The sequence below is a fragment of the Belonocnema kinseyi genome, chromosome 6, assembly GCF_010883055.1.
Source record: "Belonocnema kinseyi isolate 2016_QV_RU_SX_M_011 chromosome 6, B_treatae_v1, whole genome shotgun sequence".
NCBI lineage: Eukaryota > Metazoa > Arthropoda > Insecta > Hymenoptera > Cynipidae > Belonocnema > Belonocnema kinseyi.
This window is the reverse complement of record NC_046662.1, coordinates 55096799-55120416: the sequence shown is the minus strand read 5'-3', so window position 1 is coordinate 55120416 and position 23618 is coordinate 55096799. Positions and strand designations below refer to the sequence as shown.

The window sequence follows — 23618 nt, the reverse complement described above, 5'->3', positions numbered from 1 at the left end:
GAGGACGCATACTTTGAATAAAATATTTGTTATCATTCTCTTGAAATAAATGTGTTTTTTTCTTGAAAAAATACCGGTTTCATATGTATACACCTGGTAGATTCAGACGAATTTGGTTTATTAAATTTAAATTTAGAATAAGTCACTTAAATTAATATTAAATTTAGTGATAGCACTGCATGAAATTGAAAAGGTTCAAATTGAGTTTAGTTGACTGAAATTCAGTTGAATAAGTTTAAACTCAGTTAATAAGAATACAACTAATGAAATAGGCTTACATTTTACATTTATTTCAATAGACTTGAAATAAGTAGAATATGCTTTTATACAGTTAACTAGACTTGAGTTCAGTCGAATGACTTTACCTTTAGTAAACTATATATTATATTACTTAAATTGAGTTGAACGGACTTAAGGTAAGGTGAATAGGCCTATTTTCAAATTAATAGGTTTCAGTTCAGTTTAATGGTCTTAAATTCATCTTAATACATTTGAGTTGGCTTAAATTTATTAAAGTGCAGCTCAATTAACTTTGAATGAATTTTCTTAGCATTATATTTAATTGAATAACATTCTGGAGAATTTCGTTGCATAAACTTAGATTTAGACTGAGAGTCAGATTAACCTAAATTCAATTGAATAGGCTAGAATTAAATTGAATTAACGTAAATTCAATCGTATAGGCTATAATTCAGTCGATAAGGCTTAAATTCAGTCAATTAGACTTAAATGCAGTTGAATAGACTTACATTCAGTTAAATGGACTAGAAATCAGATAAAATCATTAAAATGAACCAGGATTCGATTAAGGTAATTAAAAAACATTAAAGTTATTAACCTATCTGAAATCACTCTTGTACATTCGTGTTCCCATAGTTTCAAAAGCATTGTAATAGAAGTACATTCTGCCTTTTCTATCCTAAGAATACCTTCCCAAATTCGAGATAAATCTCTCAAATTAAAAACGTAATGAAACTTGGCTGGCGTTGGAAGCATTTTAACTTTTGTTTTCTGCCATAATATTCTCGTCATGGGTATTAATTTTGGAAGAAATTCTACTATAACTTCTGGAAATCTGAAGTTGTTGAAATATCCTTCCCCTATAGAACCTAAAAGAATAATTCCTCAATTAATTATACTAAAACAAGTTTGGGAACCCAAAATTCCAAATTATATTTACTGCTCAAATACCATTCCTCCTATTATAATTTTTTTTAGTTAACTGGTCAGTAATTTTATTAGTGTGGCCTTAAAGAAAGATCTTTTTGAAAAATGCAGAACATTCAAAATAAGAAAACAAATAAATATTATATCTAGTATATTTCTTACTGAATATAGTGTCCATAGACTTATCGGAAGGTAAAGTACAATTAAAAATATTGAACTGCCTCTTCACTCGAGGTGGAATGTCATTTCTTCCACCACCAGGATGAATCATTGCAGCCATTAACATTATATCTTGCAATGTAGAAAAATCGCCTGGTTTATCCAATGAATAAAATCCTTTATATTCCATTAATTGACGAATTATTTCATTTGTCACCTGATCTCCCCATTCGTTTATAACAGGCATGTTTATATCGTCAATAAATATTGTCATTTTTCTACCCCCAGGAGGCCCATAAGTTGTTCCAACACGTTTTTCTACGTAACTCTCAAATATACGCTGGATTTATAAAAATAAATGATTAATTTTTTGTTTTAATTTTCTCTATCCTTAAATTTTTAACTACATCTATAACTTTCAATTAAATGCACTTTAATTTAGTTAAATAGCTTTAAATTCAATTGAATTGGCTTAAATTCGGTTGAATAGACTTTTATCCACCTAGATGGTCTTAAATCCAGTCAAATAAACTTAAAATTATAAGAATCAACTTGAATTCAGTCAAATAAAATTAAATTCTGTTTACTATACCTAAATCCAGTTTTTTAAACTCAAATCCAGTTAATTGGACTGAAATTAAATTAAATTTAGTTAAGTGAGCTTAAACTACACCCAGGAGGCCGATAAATTGTTCCAGCAGGTTTTTCCACCTAGCTCTAAATATGCGCTGAATTCATAAAAATATATGATTATTTATTTGTTTTTTATTGAATTGTCTGTTTCTTTAAATTGTTTAATATATCTATGACCTTCAGAGGAATGAACTTAAATTTAATTCAATAGTTCTAAATTCAATCGAATTGGCTTAAATTTGGTTGAATGGACTAGATCCACCTAGATGGACTTAAATTTAGTAAAATAAACTTTAAATTATTAGAATGAACTTAAATTTAGTCGAATGAGATTAAAATCAGTTTATTAAACCTAAGTCCACTTTAATTAACTTTGGTTGAATTGAATGGACTTAAGTTTAGTTAAATGCACTCAAACAATCCCTAGGAGGCCATAAATTGTCCTTACACGTTTTTCCACATAACTCTCAAATATACGCTGGATTGATAACAATAAATAATTAATTTTTTTTTTTCATTGAAATTTCTCTTTAATTAAATTGTTTGATTATTATATCTATAATCTTGAGTCCGTTGATTGAATTTGAATTCAGATTTAAAAAGGTAAATTCAGTTAAATTGCCTAACTTAATATTGATTCAGTTGAGTTTGTCTAAATGTATTTTTATGCAAGTCAATTATCTTTGATTTAATTAACATTAATTGAGTTCTCTTAGAATTAAGTTGATTTGACTTATATTTAGACGATTTTCTTTTAATGCATTTGAATTCAGACGGATTCACAGGTTAATAGACTTAAATTCAGTTGAATAGACTTAAGATCATACATGTAATTCACGTGCGTCCGTCTAAATTGATTTAAATTCAGCTCAATCAGTTTTTATTCAATTCACTGAGAATCCAGTTCAATTGATTTTCATTTAGAGGAATTTCTATGAATGCTTTTACATTCAGAACAATTCACTTTAGTTTACTTCAATTCAGCTATTCAATTAAACAGGCCCTAATACAGTTCAATGAACTGAGCATGAGTAAAATAGGTCTTAATCCAGATGAATGGACTTAAATTCAGTTTATTAGTCCTAAATTCAATTGAATAGTTATAAATTCAGTTGAAAATTCCTAAATTCAGTTGAATAGTCCTAAACTTATATGAATGCACTTGAATTCAGAAAAATTCACATTAGTTGACTTTAATTCAGTTGAGCGGTTTGAAAATCAGATTAATATGGCTATATTTCACTAAATAGCTTAAATTAAAATAAACCTAAATTCAGTTGAATTGACTTAAATTAATTTAAATAGATTGAAATGCAGTTAAACCAGACCCAATTCAGTTTAATGGACTTAACTTTAGTAAAATAGGTCTTAATGAAGCTTACTGGGCTTAAATTCAGTTTAATTGTCTTGCATTCAATAGAATGGAAAGATATTAGGTTCAATGCACCTAATATTAGTTGAGTAGACTAAAATTCATATGGATTTACTTATATTCAGGTAGATAGACTTAAATTCAGTTGAATAGGCTTCAGTTAATATGATTCACTTGAGTCTGTCTACGTTCATTTAAATTCAGCTCAATTAACTTTGAGTTTAATTAAATGCAGTTAGGCGGATTGAAAGTCTCGGGAATGAGCCTATATTCAACTGTATAGTTTGGATTAATTTAAATGGGCTTAAGTTTTACATAACAAACTTAATTTTGAATTAATGGACTTACACTCAATTAGATGGACTTCAATTCAATTGAATGGAACTCGATTAAGTTCAATAGATCTATATTCAGTTTAGGAAACAAATACGTAGTTGAATAGACTTAATTTTCATTATAATAGACTAAAATTTAGTCGAATGGACTTAAATTCAGTTAAATAAACTCAGTTTATATCATTAAGTTGATCTCGTCTAAATTTATTTAAATCAAGCTTAATTAACTTTGATTCCATTCGCTCAGAATTCAGTAGAATGGGTTTGAATTCCATTAAATTTCTTAAATGCATTCAATTCAGAGCTATTCACTTGAATTTACTTAAATTCAGCTGAGAGGACTGACAATCTAGTGAATAGACCTATATTCAACTCAATGGGCCCACAGTCTAATAGACTTAAGATCAGTTTAGTCAACCTAAACTTAGTAAAAAGATATTTATAATAATTTGAAAAAATTTATGCTAAATTAAACTATCTCAAATTCAAGTGAATAGCATTAAATTTTAAACATCAGCCCTTAATTTCCTTCAATCGAATGAACTTAAGTTCAGACGAAGTAGATTCAAATTCACATTAATCAACTTCAATTCAGTTGAATGGACCTCGATTCAGTTGAATAGGCTTAAATTCATTTGAATATATTTAAATTTTATTGAAAAGGGCCTGATTCAGCCCTGACAAGTTCTAACCCCAGTATTAAAAAATTTTTAATTTCTTTTGAGTTCTGGGTATCTCTTCAAAAGTTCTGGAATTCTTTGTATGTTTTAACAATTGTTTCGATGACTAGAGAATTAAAAACTCACTATTTGAAATTGGGGTCTGACATCACACTCCCCCCACTTTTGCAAAAGTGAACATTTTGGGGGATTCTGGATAGTTCAAATATAGTCCTAGCGTTCCTGATCATTTTTAAAAATAGTACTGGCTAATATCGCCAAAAAACCGTTTCTAAAAAAAAGCAGCTAGCACCCCACTTTTTAAAAATTTAACTTTTTCTTGCATGATTCTCTGTTTCCATAGGAGTTCTTGAGTTCTCTGATAACTAAATTCAAAATAAATTAAAAACTTATCAAAAAAGAATATTTTCAAACAAAAACAAAATTTTCTCCTTAGGATAATTCAAATGTTCTAGGATAATAAAAATGTTCTGTTTAGAGTTCTGAATCCACCAACAGGAGTTCTTTAAAAAATATGATAACATTTTTCTCGATCAAGTCACAATTCTAAGTCAAATTCTAAGAACTACGGCAATTTTAGAAAAATCCAAAATCTTACGAGTTTTAAGAGTTCTGATCGTAGTTCTGGACTTTTCATGAAAAAGTCCAAAACTCCGATCAGAACTCCTAGAACTCTCAACATTTCGGAAATCCAAAATTTTGGATTTTCTAAAAGTACTGTAGATCTAGAAGTGTTATAATACATTTTTGTAGAGCTGTCACTAAAAACTTCAGAACTCCGATCAGTACTCTTAGATCTTTCAACATTTTGGAATTAAAAATTTTGGATTTTCTTGAAAGTGCCGTAGTTCATCGTATTTTAAGTTGGTCAAAAAGTCTTATGACAATTATTTGTAGAGCTGTCATTAGGAAGTGTAAACCTTCAATCAGAACTCTTAGAAATCTGAAAATTTTGGAACTTTTAAATTTTGGACTTTCTTAAAAGCGCCGTGGTTGTTCAAAGTTTGACTTCATCGAAGAAAAGTTTCATAACATTTTTTTGTAGAGCTCTTGCGTAGAAGTCCAGAACTCTGATCAGAATTCTTAGAACTCTCAATATTTTGGAATTTTTAAAAGTTTTGTAGTTCTTCGAATTTTAACTTGATCGAAAGTTTAATCACAATTTTTTGCAGTGCTTCAATCAAAAACTCCATAACTCCAATCAGAACTCTCAGAAGTCTCAACATTTTGTTGATAAGTCCAGAACTCTAAACAGAAATTTTGGATTATTCAAAAGAGAAATTTGTCAACATTTTCCATTTTTTAAAATGTTATTTCTTGATACGTTTATTATTTATTTTTAATTTTCTCATCAGAGAACTCTAGAACTCTTATGGAACCAGAGAATAATGTAGAATAAAGTTAGATTTTTAAGAACTGAGAGGCTAGCTGCTTTTTTTGAAAAACGGTTTTTTGGTGTTATTAGCTAGAAATATTTTTAAAATGATAAGCAACTCTAGAACTATGTTTAATCTACCTGGAACTTAAAAAAAGTTTATTCTTAAATAATTGGTGGGGGGGGGGGTGAAGTTACCCTGATTTTCAAAAAGTAAGTATTCAATGCTTCAGTTATCAGAACTATTGCTAAAACATATAAAGAACTCTAGAACTATTGAATAGGTACCCAGAATTCTAAAAAAAATATTAAATTTTTTATATTGGGGGTATAACTTCACAGGGATGCCTGTTTCAGTTTAATCAAATTCAGTTTCGTTGAACATACTTAAATCCAATTGGTTAATCTAGAAGTAAATCAAATAAACTAAATTGAAGCCTAATGGGCTTACATTTAGTCGATTAGACTTAAATTCAGTTGCATAGACTTACATTTAATTGAATTGTATTGAATTCAGTTGAATTTACTAAACAAATTTCTAAAAATATTTTACCTGAACCATGTTAGGAGTGGATGCGGATGAGAAATTGAAGGACTTGTTCATGTGGTATTCAGGATTGAATTTAGACATATAGCTTTTGATCATAACAGTCTTTGCTGTTCCCTGTTCACCTAGATAAAAAAATTTAATTAGTTAATCTATAAATTTAAATTTGAGCAATACAAGAAAAATATAAAACCTACCAATTAAGAGAACAGCTTTGTCTTGTTTAGCAATTACATTCATCAAGAATAAAGTTCTTGTATTATCAACATTAGGAACTAAAATATTACAATATTGAAGGACATCCTCAACTGGATATTCAAACTCAGGAACTTTCTCATTCCAATGAATCCAGTATCCTTTATCTGATACAAGAAATTCAAATATCGTTTCATCGACCTTTAAAAATAAGATAACCAAAATGATAGATTATTATCAAATTTGTTTTAATTGATCCACTCATCAAAAAGAGAAAATTTACCTTGCATTTTGGCCAATCACATTTTGATGGATGAGTGACCAAAAATTCTTGCAGTGTTGCTCGACCATCAAGTTCTAATACTGCACCCAAACTCCACATTAAAGAAAATAAAAAGAATTTTTCTAAATGTGATTCCGAAAAAGTTTCTGAAAATATTATGCAAATAAGGAATAGTGCATTCTTTCAAATAATTAATAATCTATCCATATAATAAATTTAAAAAAATAATTCCGTAGTTATATTAATAAAATTAAATAATTTTGTTTCATAACTATTTTTTTAAATTCAAATCATTTTTCATATTTACTTGGTGCATCTAAGGTAAGCAATCCTTCAAGTAAATCGAGGCACTGTCGAATATAGATGGCTTCTACAAGAGTCATTTTTTCTGTCAACTTTGTTTGCACAAATGCATGTGCATCGTCGTAAATTTTTTTAAACAATGTTCGAAAGAGTTCTGCTTCGTTTGGTCGTTTTTTCAGCCAGCCCTTTTTATTTAAAAATAAGGGAGCGTTCAAAATTAGAAAATAATAATTCGTGATGCTAGATAAAATGTAGAAAAAAAAACCTATTTTTCAACAGTTTTGGAACATTTAAATTTCAGTTAAAATCGAATTATGAGATCTGTAAATTTGGAAAAATTCAAAGAAATTTAAAAGTTTCAAATGTGTCGGAAATAGTCTAGAAACTTTATTATTTCGTAGGATTTAAAAAATTTTCTTTTAGGAATATTTTCTTTTCGGATTTTTTTATTTCGGTAATTTCGTAATTTCGGGAGCTTCATAAAATTCCGTACTAAAAATTGCTGAATCATTAAATATATATAACCTTGAAAGTTGCCTATTTATAAAATTCCTGAATTTAAGAAATTAAAAAATGTTTTTTTTCATCAATATTATCAATTTATTAAAAAGACAATAATATAATATTGGTATTTAAGAATACCTTTCTTAATGTTGAAATTTCTCAAAATAATTTTTTCAATTAAAAAGAACAATAATTATAAAAAAGTTGTTCAAAAATAAATTTGAAACAGCGTGCTCCTCGAACAAAAAAAAATAATTTTCCTCACAAATTTTCGCCGATCCTAATAACATTTTCCAAATAAACTTTATAGGCTTTAATTCTGGTTCAATTTGCCTTAAAACATTTAAAAAATTTAATTACTAATCCAATTTTTTACATTTTTGAAAAATAGTGTGCAAATTTTCAAATTAATGAATAATATTTCACAAAAAGCAATTTCTTTAATTTTTCAAATGCGCGGATTTTCTAGTTGAGATATTTCATAATTCTGTAATATTATGGCGGGAATTGTATAACTCGCGAATTTTTATGAACGGTGAAGTAATAAACATTCAGGACTTTTATTATTCGAGAATTTTGCAAATCGTGGTTTTTATATTTCGGTAATTTCTTAATTTCGGAAATTTTAATTTTCGATATTTTTAATTTGTCCTTTTTGAAAAATAAAATTCCCGACTTTGTTAAACTTCTGAATTGGAAAAGTCCCGAATAATAAAATTCTCGAAATTATAAAATTCTGAGATATAAGAATCTCGAATTAGAAAAATAGCGAAAAGTTTATAATATTGTCAAAATTGTAAATTAAGAGCAAAATTTTAAGAACATATATATTTGCCAATATTAAAAGTCAGTTACGGTTAAAATAGGTTTTTTTATCAATAACTTCCATGAATATTTAAAATTAAATTATCTATTAAATAAAATTACTTATTGAGAAATTGTAATTCACAAAATTGTTGGCGAAAATTTGTCTAAATACTTTTAATTTCAAAATTAATATTGATGAATTTTTAATAAAATGAGGGTTCTCATTCTGAGATCTTCGATTTTTACATTCAAAAGTTTTTAAAGTTTGAGTTTTAGTTTTTTCTTTCAGGTTCCCCTTTTAAACTATCCTCAAAAAATTTATTAATTTTCAAATTGGAGATGTTCAAAAGTGAAAATTTGAATTTTACATCATTATAATTAATTTTAAACAATGTAATAAAGATTTGTCTCATATTTAATCTGTTAAATTCGAATAATAAAATTGCAAAAATATACTAATCCAAAATTAAAAAATTAGAAAATAATAAAATTCCCGTTAGAAAATTGCCGAATTTTCAAATATCTTAACTAGAAGATTTCAAAATAATAAAATTCCCACATTAAAGAATTAGCACTATTATTTTTTGTTAATTATTATTTATATCTTAAAAATAAAATTATCAAATGTTTGAATCGAGAGACAATTTTTTAAATGTTTACGTTTGTAAAAATTATCTTTTGAATTAAAAATAACAATAGTATTTTAAAGAGACAAAAAATGTTCTCCGGAATTCAATAGGTAATTTATTAAAACAAAAAAATTTAATAAATCTCCTGGTAAATCAGTGTTGAATCTGCAAAGTTTTTTTGGAAAAATTTATTAAGTTTAGAGAAAATTTCAGAAGATAATTTTTTTTTCTTTTAAAGAAGACGTGCTTTTAAACTTTTTTACACTATTATTTTAATTTTAGATTCAAACAACAATTGAAAACCTTTAAACTGTAAAAAATGTTTGTTCATCAAAATAGTTCATTATAGTATTTTTAATAAACAAATAATTTTTATTAAAAAAAAAACATTTGTCGAAATTTAAAATTACAGAATTTTCTATTTTGAATATTTTATAATTTGTGAATTTTTGAATACGACAATACTATAAACTGGTTGGTAATTTTATTATTCAAAAGTTTTCCAATTCATGATTTGTATATTTCGGCCATTTTATAATTTCAAGAATTTTATTGCTAATATTCCCATTCTGGAATTTCACAGCGTCAGGAACTTTATTTTTCGGAATTTCTTATTTAACCCAAAAATACCTCTAAAATAGGGTTCCATTTTAACACCGAGGCGCTAACAAACACCATCCCCATTCTTGAAATAGTTGCAGGTGATGCATTGTCAACATTATCTGGTTCGAAAACCAGTTTGCTATTTGGGGCCATTATTATACGATCACCATTCGCTAATGTCAAAGTTTTGTTATCGTCCAAAACAGAGTTCAAATTTTCAATCCAAACAGCATCTACAGGACCATCCAAAACAATCCATAAATTTTCGGTTTTCTTTATCTGGGTAGATCTTCTCCACAAGGTTGAAAAAATTCCATCAGTCCAATCATTTGTTGCTACGTCTAATTTTCCAAACATTTGTGATGCAGTTATTGCCTAAAAAACAATTTTCTATACTTAAATTTCCAGTACGGGACCGTACTTAAATGACGTTACAGTGCAATGGTGGAGAGGGGAGATATTCTGTCACGATATTTTTAGAATTTTGCAAATGAAACAAAACACTAAGAACAGCTGTACAGAAATTCAATATAAATATAGCGCTAGATGCCAAAGAAAACTGGCGAGTAGAAAACGAACGTCGTTAACCAAAATTGTTGAGAAGTCAGGGAATTTTATGATTCAGGGTAAAGTTAGGAATCAAAACCAATTTTTTGCAAAAGTCACGGAATTTCTATAACTTTGAAAAACTCGAAATCAGAACAAATTTGAAAATTAAAATTTTAAAATCCTAAATTTCGTTTATGAAAGATTCTAAGTTGAAAATAAACCAGACCCTCGGTTTAGGGTTCTGCGGTTTAGGCGCTCCTAGAACGCCTGGCTCTCAAAGTTTCTCAGTCGGGCCGAAGGAAGGTTGTCAATCATGCGACACCACCAGTAGTGGAGCAATAAAAGAAGTCAGTACCCTCAGCTGAGAAGTGCATCAGCTGTCAGTATATGCGTCAATTACTTTTTAGTGTTCAGCTGGAAACGTTTAAAGTAAGCAAGAAATACAAAAATTATTTTTAGGAGTTTTAATTATGAAAAAAAATCAAAAAGAAATAGTTCAGATGGCCCTGACTGTTTACGTTGAGGTTTTCCCGATATAGGATCAAGTTTACTTGCAGGAAAACCTCAAAAATGTTTTATAAAGTTTTGTGATAATTCTGAGTTAATATTCTTGTTAGTATTTTATTTCCCTTCTATTTGTATATATATTTTTGCAGTTGCTTCCTCTCGAAGATTATATTTTTAGTCATAAATTTACTATTTGCTTGAAGATTTAAATCTTTAGATTGAAAATTCAAGTATTTTCGTAAGAAGTTTACTTTTCCAAGAACAAATATTTTAATATTGAAAAGTCAAACTGAAATCTTATTTGGATGAAACCTCAAATATTTAAAAAAAATAATTTCTCTTCTTAATTTATTAATTCATCTATCTTCTACATATCTTATTATTGTTAATTAAATATGCAACTTTTTGGTTGATAATTCAATAATTCTGTTGAAAGTTCATTCTTTCTCTTTAAAAATTGAATTATTCCGTAGAAAATTTAATTTTTAACTTTGTGTTCTGTATTTAAAAATTCATCTGTTTTACTAGAAATTGGATCTAATTTGGATGCCAATACAACAGTTTGGTTGAAGATTTAACAGTCTTGTTAAAAAGTTATTTTTCCGTTTGAAAATTATACTGGTGTCTTGACAAATCAACTATTTTGTATAAAACTTAACTATTGCGTAGAAAAGGTAACTTTCATTCAAAATTCACATTTTGGTGTTGAAAAATTAACTGGAATCCTTTTTCGCCAAAAATGTAACAATTTTTTTTTATATTTGTCTTTTCTATTTGAAAATCGTATATTTTAGCAGGAATTAGATCTTTCTTGGATACCAAAGCAACTATTTGGTTGAAATTTAAACAACTTTTATGGAAATTCATTCTTTTTGGTTGAAAATTAAAAAAATGGTGTTAAAAAATCATTCTTTTTGGTCGAAAATTAAACTGTTTTATTGAAAAATCAACTATTTCGTAGAAACCTCAATTATTTCGTTGAAGTTTTACTTTTTTTTTAAAATTCATATTTTGGCGTAGAAAAATCAACTTGAATCCTGTTTGGTAAAAAATTTAACTCTTTTTTCTTAAATATTGTCTTTTCTATTTGAAAACTCATATAATTTAGTAGAAAATTGATATTTCTTGGTTACCAATGCAACTGTAGAAAATTTAGTTCTTTAAAAATCATATTTTCGTGATAAAAAGTTAACTGAAATCTTTTTTGGATAAAAATTCTTCCTTTTTAGGTAAAAAGTTCAAGTATCTTTGTGAAGAATTAACTTTTTTTTTTTAAATTATTGAAAAGTAAGCTCAAACAATTTTTGGATGACAATTCAAATATCTTTTGTCTCTTGTATTTTTATTGTGATATTTTTAGTTGAAAATTCATTCCTTTGTTTGAAACTTTCACTATTTTGTTGAAAACTGATATTTTTTTTTGGTTTTCACCTAAAAAATTTCTTCAGTTCTTTTGAATGAAGATTTATCTCTTTGATTGAAAATTAAAATGCTTTTTTGGAAATTTACATTTTTACTGAAAATTCAAATGTTCTGGTTAAAAAATTTAATTTGTACGCAGAAAATTCGTGTTTTGGCTTAAGTGCTGAATATATCGGGTGAATTTTCTCCTCCTTCAATGCTGAAATATTCCGATTTTTTTTAAATTCTTTTTTTCATTTTTCAAGTTCATTAAAAAAAATAAATTATATTTTTATTCGGGTAAAATATGAACTATTACACTTCCTTGTGGAAAATTTATATTCTTAGGTTGAAAATCTAATTCTTTTCTTGAAAACTCAAGTGTTTTAAAAAAAATAATATTTGATGGTAAAAAGGTATTTTTTGTTGTTATTTAAAATAAATAAATTTAAAATTATCAAATCTGTATTTGAAATATTCGTGTATTCCTTTTAAAAAATATTCCAAGATTAAACTGCTCGTATTTTTGAATTTTAATGTTTAGAGAAAATAAATTGGTCAAAGAAAAATCAGGGAATCATGTATTAAGTAAACTACAAAAAATTTCCATTATTTAAAAGTCTCAGACATGATTTTTTCGAAAACTATAAATTACGTAAAGTAAGAGAAGGGGAGGTGTAGAAATATTTTGTGACGGTTTCTGAAAGGGAGAAAGGGGGGGTGGGTCCTAAAGGGGGTTTATAATCCATTACATAATATAAGCACCGTAATTAAAAATAAAATAAAATATTTGTAAATTTAGATATTTCAAATAAATTAAATAACTGCAATAAAATTTAATAATTGTAATAACCTTGGGATTCATTCTGACTTCTTTGTGTGGAGCACCCAATTCTGTCATTGCTCTCATTAGAGCCCACATACATCGTGTTTTTCCTGATCCAGTTGGGCCCAAGACCATCAGCCCATGACGTACAAGTGAAGTTTCGTACAACTAAAATTTGTATAAACAATACAATCATTTAGAGAAGAATTTAATTCAAAAATTGACATTGAATCAAAAATATTAATTGAAAGGGTTGCTAAAAGTTAAGGAAATCTGGAAAGTCAGTGAATTAAAACTGGCCATGGAGAGTCAAAAATGTCAGGGAAAACTGAGAAAAATTAATTACTATATAAATTATTTTGTAGAAAACTAAACTTTCTCATTAAAAAGTTATCTTTTTTGTCAAAAATTAACTACCGAGTTGAAAGTTGTACTAATTTGTAAATAATTCATTTCTTTGGTTAAGATTGAACTATTTTCTTGAAAATTCATTATTTTTCACTCAAAATAAACTTTTTAACGGAACACTTAACTCTTTCCTTTCTTTTGATAATGGATTGTTTTGAGTTAAAAATACAACGGCTTATTTGAAAGTTGACTAAGTTTAAAAAAAATTACTTTTATAGGTTAAATATTTCACTATTTTCTCACAAAATTTTGTTGAAAAAAATTAAAGTTAACTTTTTAAGCTGAAAATTGGACTATTTTATTTTTGGCTAAAAATTTCTATTTCATTTAAAATTCTTATTTAGAACTAGGAAATTCATCGATTTAGTTAAAAATTTTAATGTTTGGTTTAAAATTACCTTTTGTAATTAAAACCTCATATTTTCGGGTTGAAAAATTAAACCATTTTGTAGAAATTCGCTTCTTTTGGGTAACCATGCAACTGAATATAAATTCATCTTTTCAGTTGAGGATTAAACTATTTTGTTGAAAATTTATCTTCTTATTTAAAAATTCATAATTTTAGATAACAATCCATCTATTGGGTTCAAAGTTTATCTATTTTGTCAAACATGAATTTTTTAACTCACTATTTTATATTCGGCTATAAATTAATCTCCGTAATTTCAAAATTCAACTACTTGGTTTTTCATTATTCATATGAAAATTCAACTATTATTTTTGAAATTCTTTTTTTTTAATAAAAATTCATCCTTTTAGATAAAAAATTCATTTATTTTTAGAGAAGCGTTCTTGGTTGAAGAGCCATATTATTTTTATTGGAAATTTAACTTCATCACTTTAGTTAAAAAAATTTAATGTTTGGTTTAAAATTACCTTTTTTGTTGAAAATTCATATTTCATTTTTGATTGAAAACTAATGATTTTTATTTTAAAATTCAAATATTTAATTGAAACTTTCTCTTTTTAAGTAGCAAATTCTTGAATTTGCATTCAAATTCATCAACTCAGTTGAAGAATGAGATCCATTGTAAAAAAGTCATTTTTTGTATCCATAATGTGTTATGCAAATTCACTTCTTCGGTTGAAAATTAAACTGCTTCGTTGAAAAGCTAACTGCTTGATTTAAAAATAATGCTATTGGTGGCAAATTTAATTTTGTTTTGAATTTTTTTTGAGTTATAATTTTTAACTAGGATCTCAACTGTTTCTTTTTTGGTTAAAAATTCAACTACATGATTGAAAAATATACCATTGTATTAGGAATTCATTTTATTGGTAGAAATTTAACTATTTTGTTGAAAATTTATTTTTTACCTTAAATAAATTTTTTCACGGGTAATTTAACTATTCTTTTATTTTATTGTTTTTTTTTATTTATAACTTTTTTTGAAAATTTACCTTTGGTTGAAAATAAAACTGCTTAGTTGAAAGTTGTGCTACCTTATTAAAAATCAATTTTATGGATAGAAGACTTAATATTTTGGTTAGAAACTAATGTTTAAATTTTTTTAAATTAACTATTTGGTAGAAAAAGTATAATTCTTATTTGAAAACTCAAATATTCAATTTAAAATTAATCTTTTTTGTTTAAAATCAATATTTTTGTCGAAAATTGAACTATTTAAATTATCGATTCATCTTTTTTGATCGAAAATTGAAGTGGTTTGTTGGTCATTAACATTACAGAAAAAATAAAAAATTTCTAAAGGAATTTTGTAGCAATCCTGAAGAAACTCATACTTGAATAGCTTTTAAATTCCATTCGGGGTGATTCATAATTCCGAGGCTCACTGTGGCATTAGCAATTGCTTTTTGTAAATCTTTGTAAGACTGTACTGATAGTTTAATTTCTGGAAACATGTCCTGGATAAGAGAAATAAAAAGTGGCTCATCTTCATCGACCAGTTTTGATAAATTCATGTCCCTTTAAACAAAATTCAATTTTTATATTTATTTTATATTTGCCCTTTTTTTTTATTTGTAAAACACTGTAACCTGGATTTCCGTAAACTGGATTTATGCGTTCCCAGAACTGATGACCTTCACGCGTGAGAAAAAGCTCTCAGCTCATTAGTGAGAAATTGTTCAGTCAGAACTGTCTGTTTACGTTTAGAGTCCTTCGATTTGGGACGAACGCCACTGTTAACTTGGCTTACAACCGTGCACAAACCCAGGTTCCAGTGTATTTCAAAAAAAAATTTTCTTTAAATAAATACATAATTTTTTTAAAGTCAATTTTACCTCAAGACTCTCATCAAGACAGTTTCTTCAGATTCTCCCGGATGTTCACGTTTTTGGGCACCCATCGTACGTAAACATGATAAAATATTTCTCAGACCAAAATCATAATGGACTTGCTTACTAAGTTGCTCTTCACAAAGTTTATAAAGAGTAAAAAATTTTCCTGAGAGAAGAATATTTTCTTTAAACCCACAAGCTGCGAGTTTCACTCTCATAATTATCTGTTATCAAAAATTAAAGGAAATAAATATTCTATTGTACGAATAAAATTCGTATCAGAAATTGAGTGTACCTCGATAAACTACGTTACCAATTTTAGGTTATAATTTACCTGCCCCCATCCCGATATTACAACTAGTTTAAATCGTAGTTTTTTAGACACCCACCCCCTCCCACCGAAATGTGACATAGCCTAAAATTTTATCTAAATATAGGAAAGAGAATGATTTTTCACTAAAATATGGTAATAATCGAGGAATAAATTTTTCCCAATAAAATTAATGTATATAAGATATTGAATTTAAAATGAAACACTTTAAATTCTTGAGACTTCAAATCGAATTTTTTAACAAAATAAATCAAGTTTTAAGTTATAAGGGATGAATTTTCAACCAAAAATATATTAGTGACATTTTTCCGTCAAAATTTAATTTTTATCCAAAACAACACGAATTTTGAAAAAAAAACTAAATTTTCAACTAATGAAGTAATGTTTGAAAAAATTTAATTTTTAACAAACAAGTTTAACTTTTAACAAAAGGGTTGAATTTTCGAATAAAATAGATCAATTTTGAACCAGAAAGATGAATTTTCCAGCAAAAGTATTAATTGTCTACCAAAATATGATTTTTTTTACAAAATACATCAAATTTCGACAAAATTCTAGAATTCTAAAGCCAAAAAACAAATTTTCTATAAAATAGTTAAATTTCCAATCCCACAATATGATTTATAAGAGAACAATTTATTTTCTACAAAAATTTAAGTTTTAAACAAATTAGTTAAATTCAAGCCAAAGACAGAAATTTTTAGCAAAAAATTAATTTGCAAACTATTAACTTAGTTTTCTAAAAAAGTGTTAAATGCTCAAACAAACCAGATTAATTTAACACTAAATGGTTTGCATTTTTCACCAAAGAAGAAAGATTTTTCAGCCGAGAAGATAATTTTCAAACTCGTTTTCGACAAAACATACTAATTTTAAGAATATACATGAATCTTTATAAAGAGAAAAATATTTTCACCAAAAAATATGCATAAATTTTGAACCAAAAGTGGAATAGCTACATTGTTGCTTAATAAAATTAATTCTCAACAAAAAAAGATACAAAAAATTTCAACAATATATTTACATTTCTAACAAAAGATATCACTATTGAACTAAAGTCATGAATTGAAAAAATGAATTTTCAACAAAAGGTTTGAATCCAAAGGATGATTTTTTCACCAGAAACAATAGATTTTCCAAAATGGAACAGTTAATTTCTGAACCAATGAGGTAAATCTTAAAAATATATGAATTTTAATAAACTATAGTTAAACTTTAAACTAGCAAGTTAAATTTTCGAGAAAAAAAAATAAAATTAATTTTCAGTCAAATATTTCATTTCTCAATTAAAAATATAAAGCTCCCAGCGAAATGATTATTGTTTGGCTAAAAAATACTAGTTTTGAACTAAATAAGCGGTAGAATTTTCAATAAAATAAAATGATTGTTTAAAAAAAGTTAATTTTCTACTAATAAAATAAATTTTCATCAAAATAGTTTAATTTTAAACAAAAAAGTTAATTCTTAACCAAATTATTTAAGTTTTTACTAAATTATTAAATGCACAAACAAGCGAAATTAATTTACATTCAAAAGTTACATTTTTAGTCAAAAAGAATCAATTTTCAACCAAGAAGATTAATTTTGGACCAAAAAGGATGAATTTAGAAAAAGTGCATGAATTTTAAAATAGAAAAGATCAATTTTCAACAAAATTATGAATTTCCATCCACAAATAAAATAGTTAAATCAGTTGAAAAAATAAATTCTCAGCGAAAAAAACGACTTTTCAAATAAAGGGATGATTTTTTAACAAATATAGTAAATCTGAAAAAAATCACTGAATAATTTTAAGTCAAAAGATGATTTTTCATCCCAAAAGATTCATTTCTTAAAAACGGAATAGTTACATTTTTAACCAAGGCGGTGAATCTTTAACAAATATGAATCTTTAACAAGATATGTCAACTTTCGGCCAAATAGTTGAATTTTTAATTAAAAAACATTAATTTTGATGAAAATAGTTGAATTTTTGACCAAATAGTTAAATTATAACTAATAATATAATTTTTTAACAAAAAAATTGGTTTGAACCAAAAAGTTGAATTTTCTACCAAATTGTTTAATTTGGATGAAGACAGTTGCACGTTTAAACAAAAGGGATGAATTTCAAAACAAAAATATTTATTGTCGACCAAAAAAGACAAATTTTTAACAAAGAACATTAATTTTCAACTATAAAAGTTTATTAATCTTAAAAAAAATAGAACAGTTACATTTTTATTTCAAAAATTATTTCTTGACAAAAAGATAATGAACAAAGTAGTTACATTTTCACCAAAAGAAATGAATTTTGAACTAAAATTACGATTTAATAAAAAAATGAATTCATAACAAAATAGTTGCATTTTCATCATAATAATAAAATTTTCAACCAAACACTAGAACTTTTAACCAATTTAGATGAATTCCGAACAGAAAAATATAAAAGGTAGCCTTTTAACTAAAATTAGTTGATTTTTCTTGTCGTCTTCTATTGTGTTTGTTCTCATTCATGTGAAAAAAGTTTTCAAGACAAGAAAAAGGGGAGGATGGAAATGCCTTTTAAAAACAAAGAGAAAATAGATTTCTGTAAAAATTATCATCAGGAAACGTACTGCAATCGACTTGCAATTTAGCCTCTCCTGATTTAGTAATTCATTGATCTGATGGCTTACCCAGTTTCTCAGCGTGCGGGTACTCACATGCGGAGATTGCGCAATGTTATACGTTCCAATGGAAACTGTTGAGACGGTCCTCAATCCACACCCCTTGTAACCAATTACGGTTTCTAGTATGAGCACCCCTCCCCCAAATTGGTAACATAGTTTATGGATGACCCCTAATCATTTGCACCTGTCTGTCCGGAACCATCATGGCCACAGTTCTAAATTGTATTTTCAAATTTTCGGGCAATTCTTGACGACCCGCATATCCAGGATTCATAGTTATAAATATTCCAAATTCATAGTCAATAGGATATGTTTCTCCATCACTTTTGTAATCAAAATAGTTCAATTACGTTGAATTTTATTAAGTTTAATGCACAGAGAGCACTAAGTAAAATTAATTCTTCGTATTATTTTAAACAATTCTACCTGAAAAGAAATGACGTCTTCTTTTCTCTTCTTGTATTCAGAACAATTGCAATTTGTTGGGCAGCTACTGATAAAACGGGGAGATCAATTCGATTGAATTCGTCGAAACAGCCCCATGCACCAGCTTGGGCCAGTCCCTGTTAAAACATTGAAAACATATTAAAAAAATTTTTTTTTACTCCAACTAATAGAAAAATGAGATTTTTTAAATTGAACCTTAAATATTCTTCCGAGTCCTCGAAAATCCATTTGGTCAGAGCAGTTGAATACAACAACATATTTTCCAAGAGCTTTACCCATGTCCTTTACTGTTTCGGTTTTTCCAGTACCAGCAGGGCCAGCAGGAGCACCTCCAAAATACATTCCTGAAATTTAAAAAAAATGTCTACAATACTTGAAAAAATTTAAGAGAATTTTGTAAGATTTTTGAAGAAAAAATTAGAATTTTAACGAAAATGTTAATCATCAATTAAATCGTTAAATTTTTAATTGAGATGGATGAGTTCCCAATGAAAAAGGTAATGCATAATTGATATTTCAACTGGAAAGGATTTTATTTTTAATTAAGGAAATGTTTAATGCAAGAAGATGAATTTTTGAACAAATGGGAATTTTTTAACAAAATAGAGAAGGACCGAAAAATAAAATCACGACACGGTAAAATTCCCGAACAGCTCAATTATTATTATTTAATTACCAAATTGCAAAATCTCGAAAAATAAAATTTCCGAACAGTTCATAATATTACGAATTGAAAAATAACTAAACAAAAAATGTAAGATATTTAAATGAGATTAAAATCAAATTTAAAACCCTTTTTAACGTCGAAGAATCGTTATCGGTCGTTAGAATCTTTAATTAATTATAGAAGATGCAATTGCTCAAATTAGTGAATTTTGTAATCCGGCAATTTTCTGTCAGGAATTTTACTATTCGACCATTTTCAAATTAGGTGATATTTCAAACTGTCAAGAATTTTCTTTTTCGGGAATTTTCCAATTTGATAATATTATAAGCTGTTCAGAAATTTTATTATTCGGGAATGTTTCATTTTCAACAAAATAGATCAATTCAAACCAAAGAGATAATTTTGCAACCAAAATAATAAATTCTTGACCAAGTTGTTTAACCTGGAACGAAGCAGTTCAATTTGCAACCACAGAAAAATAATAATCAGAGAACAATGTAATAGTTGATATTTTAATCCAAAAATATTTTAATTTTCACTCAAAAACAGTTGAGTTCGTTTAACAAGGAGAATTTTCAAGAAAATAGTTTAAACATCAACCTGAACAGATCATCTTTCAAATAAAAGAGAAATTTGAACGAAAAAACATTATTCTTATTTCAAAGAATATAAATTTTCAAAAAAATAGTTAATATTTCACTAAAATACATGAAATTCTAACTGAAATTTTAAATTTTACAAAAAATATAAATTTTTATAGAAAAATGTAGTTGATATCACAACCAAAAAATACTTGTATATAAAATAAAAAACATTTTAGCCGTGGTGTTCAGATTGAAGAAAAAAATTAATTTTTAATTAAAAATTTAATTTGTAATATTGTCAACGCACTAAATCAATTTTCAAATAAAAAAGATACATTTTTCAACCAAACATAAAATAGTTCGATTTTGGCATGCAAAAATCATTTTCTACCAAAAAGCAAAGAATTTTCAACAAAATATTCAAATTTTTAACACAGAAAATGCTTTTTTGAATAAATTTATGAACCATCGACCCAAGAAATTAATTTTTAACATAGGGGTTCCACTTTAAATTAAATATTTCAATTTTCAACATAAAAATATGAATTTTGAACAAAAAATGTATCAGTTGATCAATCAAAAATATTTTTCTAAAAAATCAAAAACAGTTTAATAAATCCCAAAGGTTAATTTTCGAAAAAAATAGAATAATCCTTTACCGAAACAGGTGAATTTTGAAGCAAAAAAAAAACATTTTCTATGAAAAAAGGAATTTTCTGCCAAAAAAGAGAATTTTTTAAGATAATAGTTATATTTTCAAATAATACGGGAATTTTAAATCAGATGAGATACATTCTTCACCAACAATGTAATATTCGATATTTCATTAAAAAAAGATTTTTGTTTTGAATTAAAACAATTAAACAACTGAATTTGTCTACAATTTAAAATATTTTATTTTCAATTTTACCTAAAATAATGTTTATTTAAAATGCAATAAATAAATGTTAGAAAATATTGTTTTAGTGGATAAAAAATTTTTAGTGGATTTTTTTATAACTTTTAAGATTAAAAAGTTCTGATTATTAGAATTTTTTCTACCTTTTTTGAAATTCTGAAATTTTTTTAATTGCTTTAAAAATCTTTCAAATACTTGTTAGAAAATTTTGCAAATCTTTGGAAAGGTTTAAAAATCTTCTAATTTAAATATCTAAAAATGCTGCTAAGAATTAAATAAAATGGCCTTAAATTGTTGGACATTAATTGCGACACTTCTAGAAATTTGTTATAAATATTCGAAATCCTCTTTTTGCTTTAAAAATAAATTTCTCTAAATAAGAAATTATTTGAAATTTTCCTAGCAAATTTAAGATTAAAATGACTTTAGAATTTTTTTAATCTTCGAAATATCTTTTGAAATTTTAAGTTTTCCTCAGAAAATATAAATTCTGCAAAAGAAAAGAATAGTATTTATATTTTGCAAATAATTTTTCAAAATTTTTTAAAATTTAAAGTGAAAAATTAATATTTTTAAATAAAAACTAAATTGTTTGAAGTTTTCCCAACATCTTCTTGTCGGTACCGGTAATTTTTGTGTTACAGTTACCGAAAATTTTTATTTGCTTTTTTTAATTTGCGTCTTTAATTTGCGTTTTTAATTTCTTTTTAATTATTTAGCGAAATAAATTATTAAAAAATGTATATTAACCAATTGCCTGGGAAAGTGTTATGTAACACCTATCTGTCAACGGTGTAATGGCGAGACGATCAGTGCATCCCAAAAACTCATTTTGGTAAATAAATTTAACATCTGTGATTCCGATGGGAACTTCTTCAGATTCTGCGTCGTAATAAAATCTAGCTTGTTTAAGCCATTCGAAATCTTGTATACTTCTGATTCTAAGACGAAATAGTTCATCGAAAATATCCCTGAATTGAAATAAAATTTTGGTAGAAAATGTTCAAAATCTTGTTTATCTAAAAAAAACTAATATAAACAAACAAAATTATTTACCTTTGATGAACATGAATTGTTATAAGAGCTTCATACTTAGCTCTTGCATATTTTGTCAAATCTTTAACAGTGACTTCAATTAGGCGATTTAATAGATCCAGGAACCATTGATTCGTTCTTTTCATTATATGCTTATCACGTTTGGAAGTCACTAAAGCAATCTCAGAATCACGTGTCCATAAAACTTGCAAAGATAGAAGCCCAACCTGAAATGAAAATTGTTGAAAAATTTAATTACATTCGAACCTTAATTTTAAATATCTTAATTTGCGCCTTCCTAATATTGAGATGTCGGGTAGGCTGGGGCAAAAAACCAACACTGTGCGTCCAGGAAACGCCTGGGTACGGAAAAGTGTCCCAGTCCAATCCGAAACTCAGCGCACTTCGAAATTATGAAATCGGATATTATCTTCAGTCTGTTCTTTGAGGGTGAAATCTCGAAATTTCACTAAAAAGCACTAAAATTTAGGGTTTTGCAAAAATGGGCTTAAAATCGATACCGATGCCTTCCAAGGGTGACATTACAATGAAAGTCATCAGAGGGTACTGAGAGATCTGTACCGAATCGCCAAAGTCACTCCATGCCAATCCTCATCGGCTGGGGAAATGGCTCAAAATTGCGTATTTTAGAGTAAAACGCTTAAATAATTGTGCAGCTCCTAGCTCACTGAGTTCTACTACTTCGAGTGACCCAGAGCCCACCACGTGGGGGTGGCTGCACATCGGGCTCCACTACGCCCTACCCAACAAACCAACCATACCTAGAACGTGCTTATTTAGTCTCAAGAGTCATTAATTACACCCACAAAGTCTTTCTTAGTGTTAAATAAGTTGACAGTCTTCCGAGAAAGAAATGTAGCGCGTATCTGTCGGTCCCGAGTCTCGGGACCGATGCCTTGTCTGGACACCTCTGTTACCAGTCTTTTAGTTCTTTCCACCGCTACTGTGTGACAAGGGAAAGATGTAAAGTCCCAGTCTGGTACCAAGCCATCGGCCATAGATAGCTTAACGGTAAGTTCATCCTCTGTTATAGGAATTAAAACTGGAGGTACGGTAAGTGAAACATCTGTCTGTTCCCAATCAATCATTTCTGTGTAATCATTAGCTCCAAAATTAATTTTTGGCACAATATTGCATCTAACAGTTGTTTGTTGCTTATGTTTTTCCTCCAAGATTTTTGGGGGGCCGTTCATTTTTCGGAACGGTAAAAATTAAGAAAGGTAAAATTTCAGAATGGGTTATAATACATAATGGTAAAACTTAGGAATAGCAAAAAGTAGGAAAGAGCAATAAGTCGGAAATCCAAAACTCTGAAATGTATTTCTTCGGAAACCAAAGAAGCGGAATGGGTGAAAATCCAGATGCGTTAAAATTAGGAGGGTGAAAAATTAGGAATATGTACATATACGGAGAGGAAAAATTCGGAGAGTAGAAAAATTCGGAATTGTTAATAAATATAC

General features: G+C 27.2%; 1 protein-coding gene across 1 annotated transcript in view; it reads right to left on the bottom strand.

The window, feature by feature from the left end:
* Nucleotides 1-23618, bottom strand: part of LOC117175400 (dynein heavy chain 8, axonemal) — a 158593-nt gene that overhangs the window by 67467 nt on the left and 67508 nt on the right. The window contains exons 27-41 of the mRNA XM_033365109.1: nucleotides 22159-22364; nucleotides 21853-22073; nucleotides 19149-19297; nucleotides 18933-19069; nucleotides 18691-18829; nucleotides 15528-15748; nucleotides 15027-15210; nucleotides 12903-13043; nucleotides 9620-9967; nucleotides 7054-7234; nucleotides 6747-6892; nucleotides 6466-6664; nucleotides 6275-6393; nucleotides 1330-1666; nucleotides 839-1109 (exon numbers count right to left, since the gene is read on the bottom strand). Of these exons, the coding sequence (XP_033221000.1) occupies nucleotides 839-1109; nucleotides 1330-1666; nucleotides 6275-6393; nucleotides 6466-6664; nucleotides 6747-6892; nucleotides 7054-7234; nucleotides 9620-9967; nucleotides 12903-13043; nucleotides 15027-15210; nucleotides 15528-15748; nucleotides 18691-18829; nucleotides 18933-19069; nucleotides 19149-19297; nucleotides 21853-22073; nucleotides 22159-22364 (2999 nt within the window). The remainder of the gene's footprint in view (nucleotides 1-838; nucleotides 1110-1329; nucleotides 1667-6274; nucleotides 6394-6465; nucleotides 6665-6746; nucleotides 6893-7053; nucleotides 7235-9619; nucleotides 9968-12902; nucleotides 13044-15026; nucleotides 15211-15527; nucleotides 15749-18690; nucleotides 18830-18932; nucleotides 19070-19148; nucleotides 19298-21852; nucleotides 22074-22158; nucleotides 22365-23618) is intronic.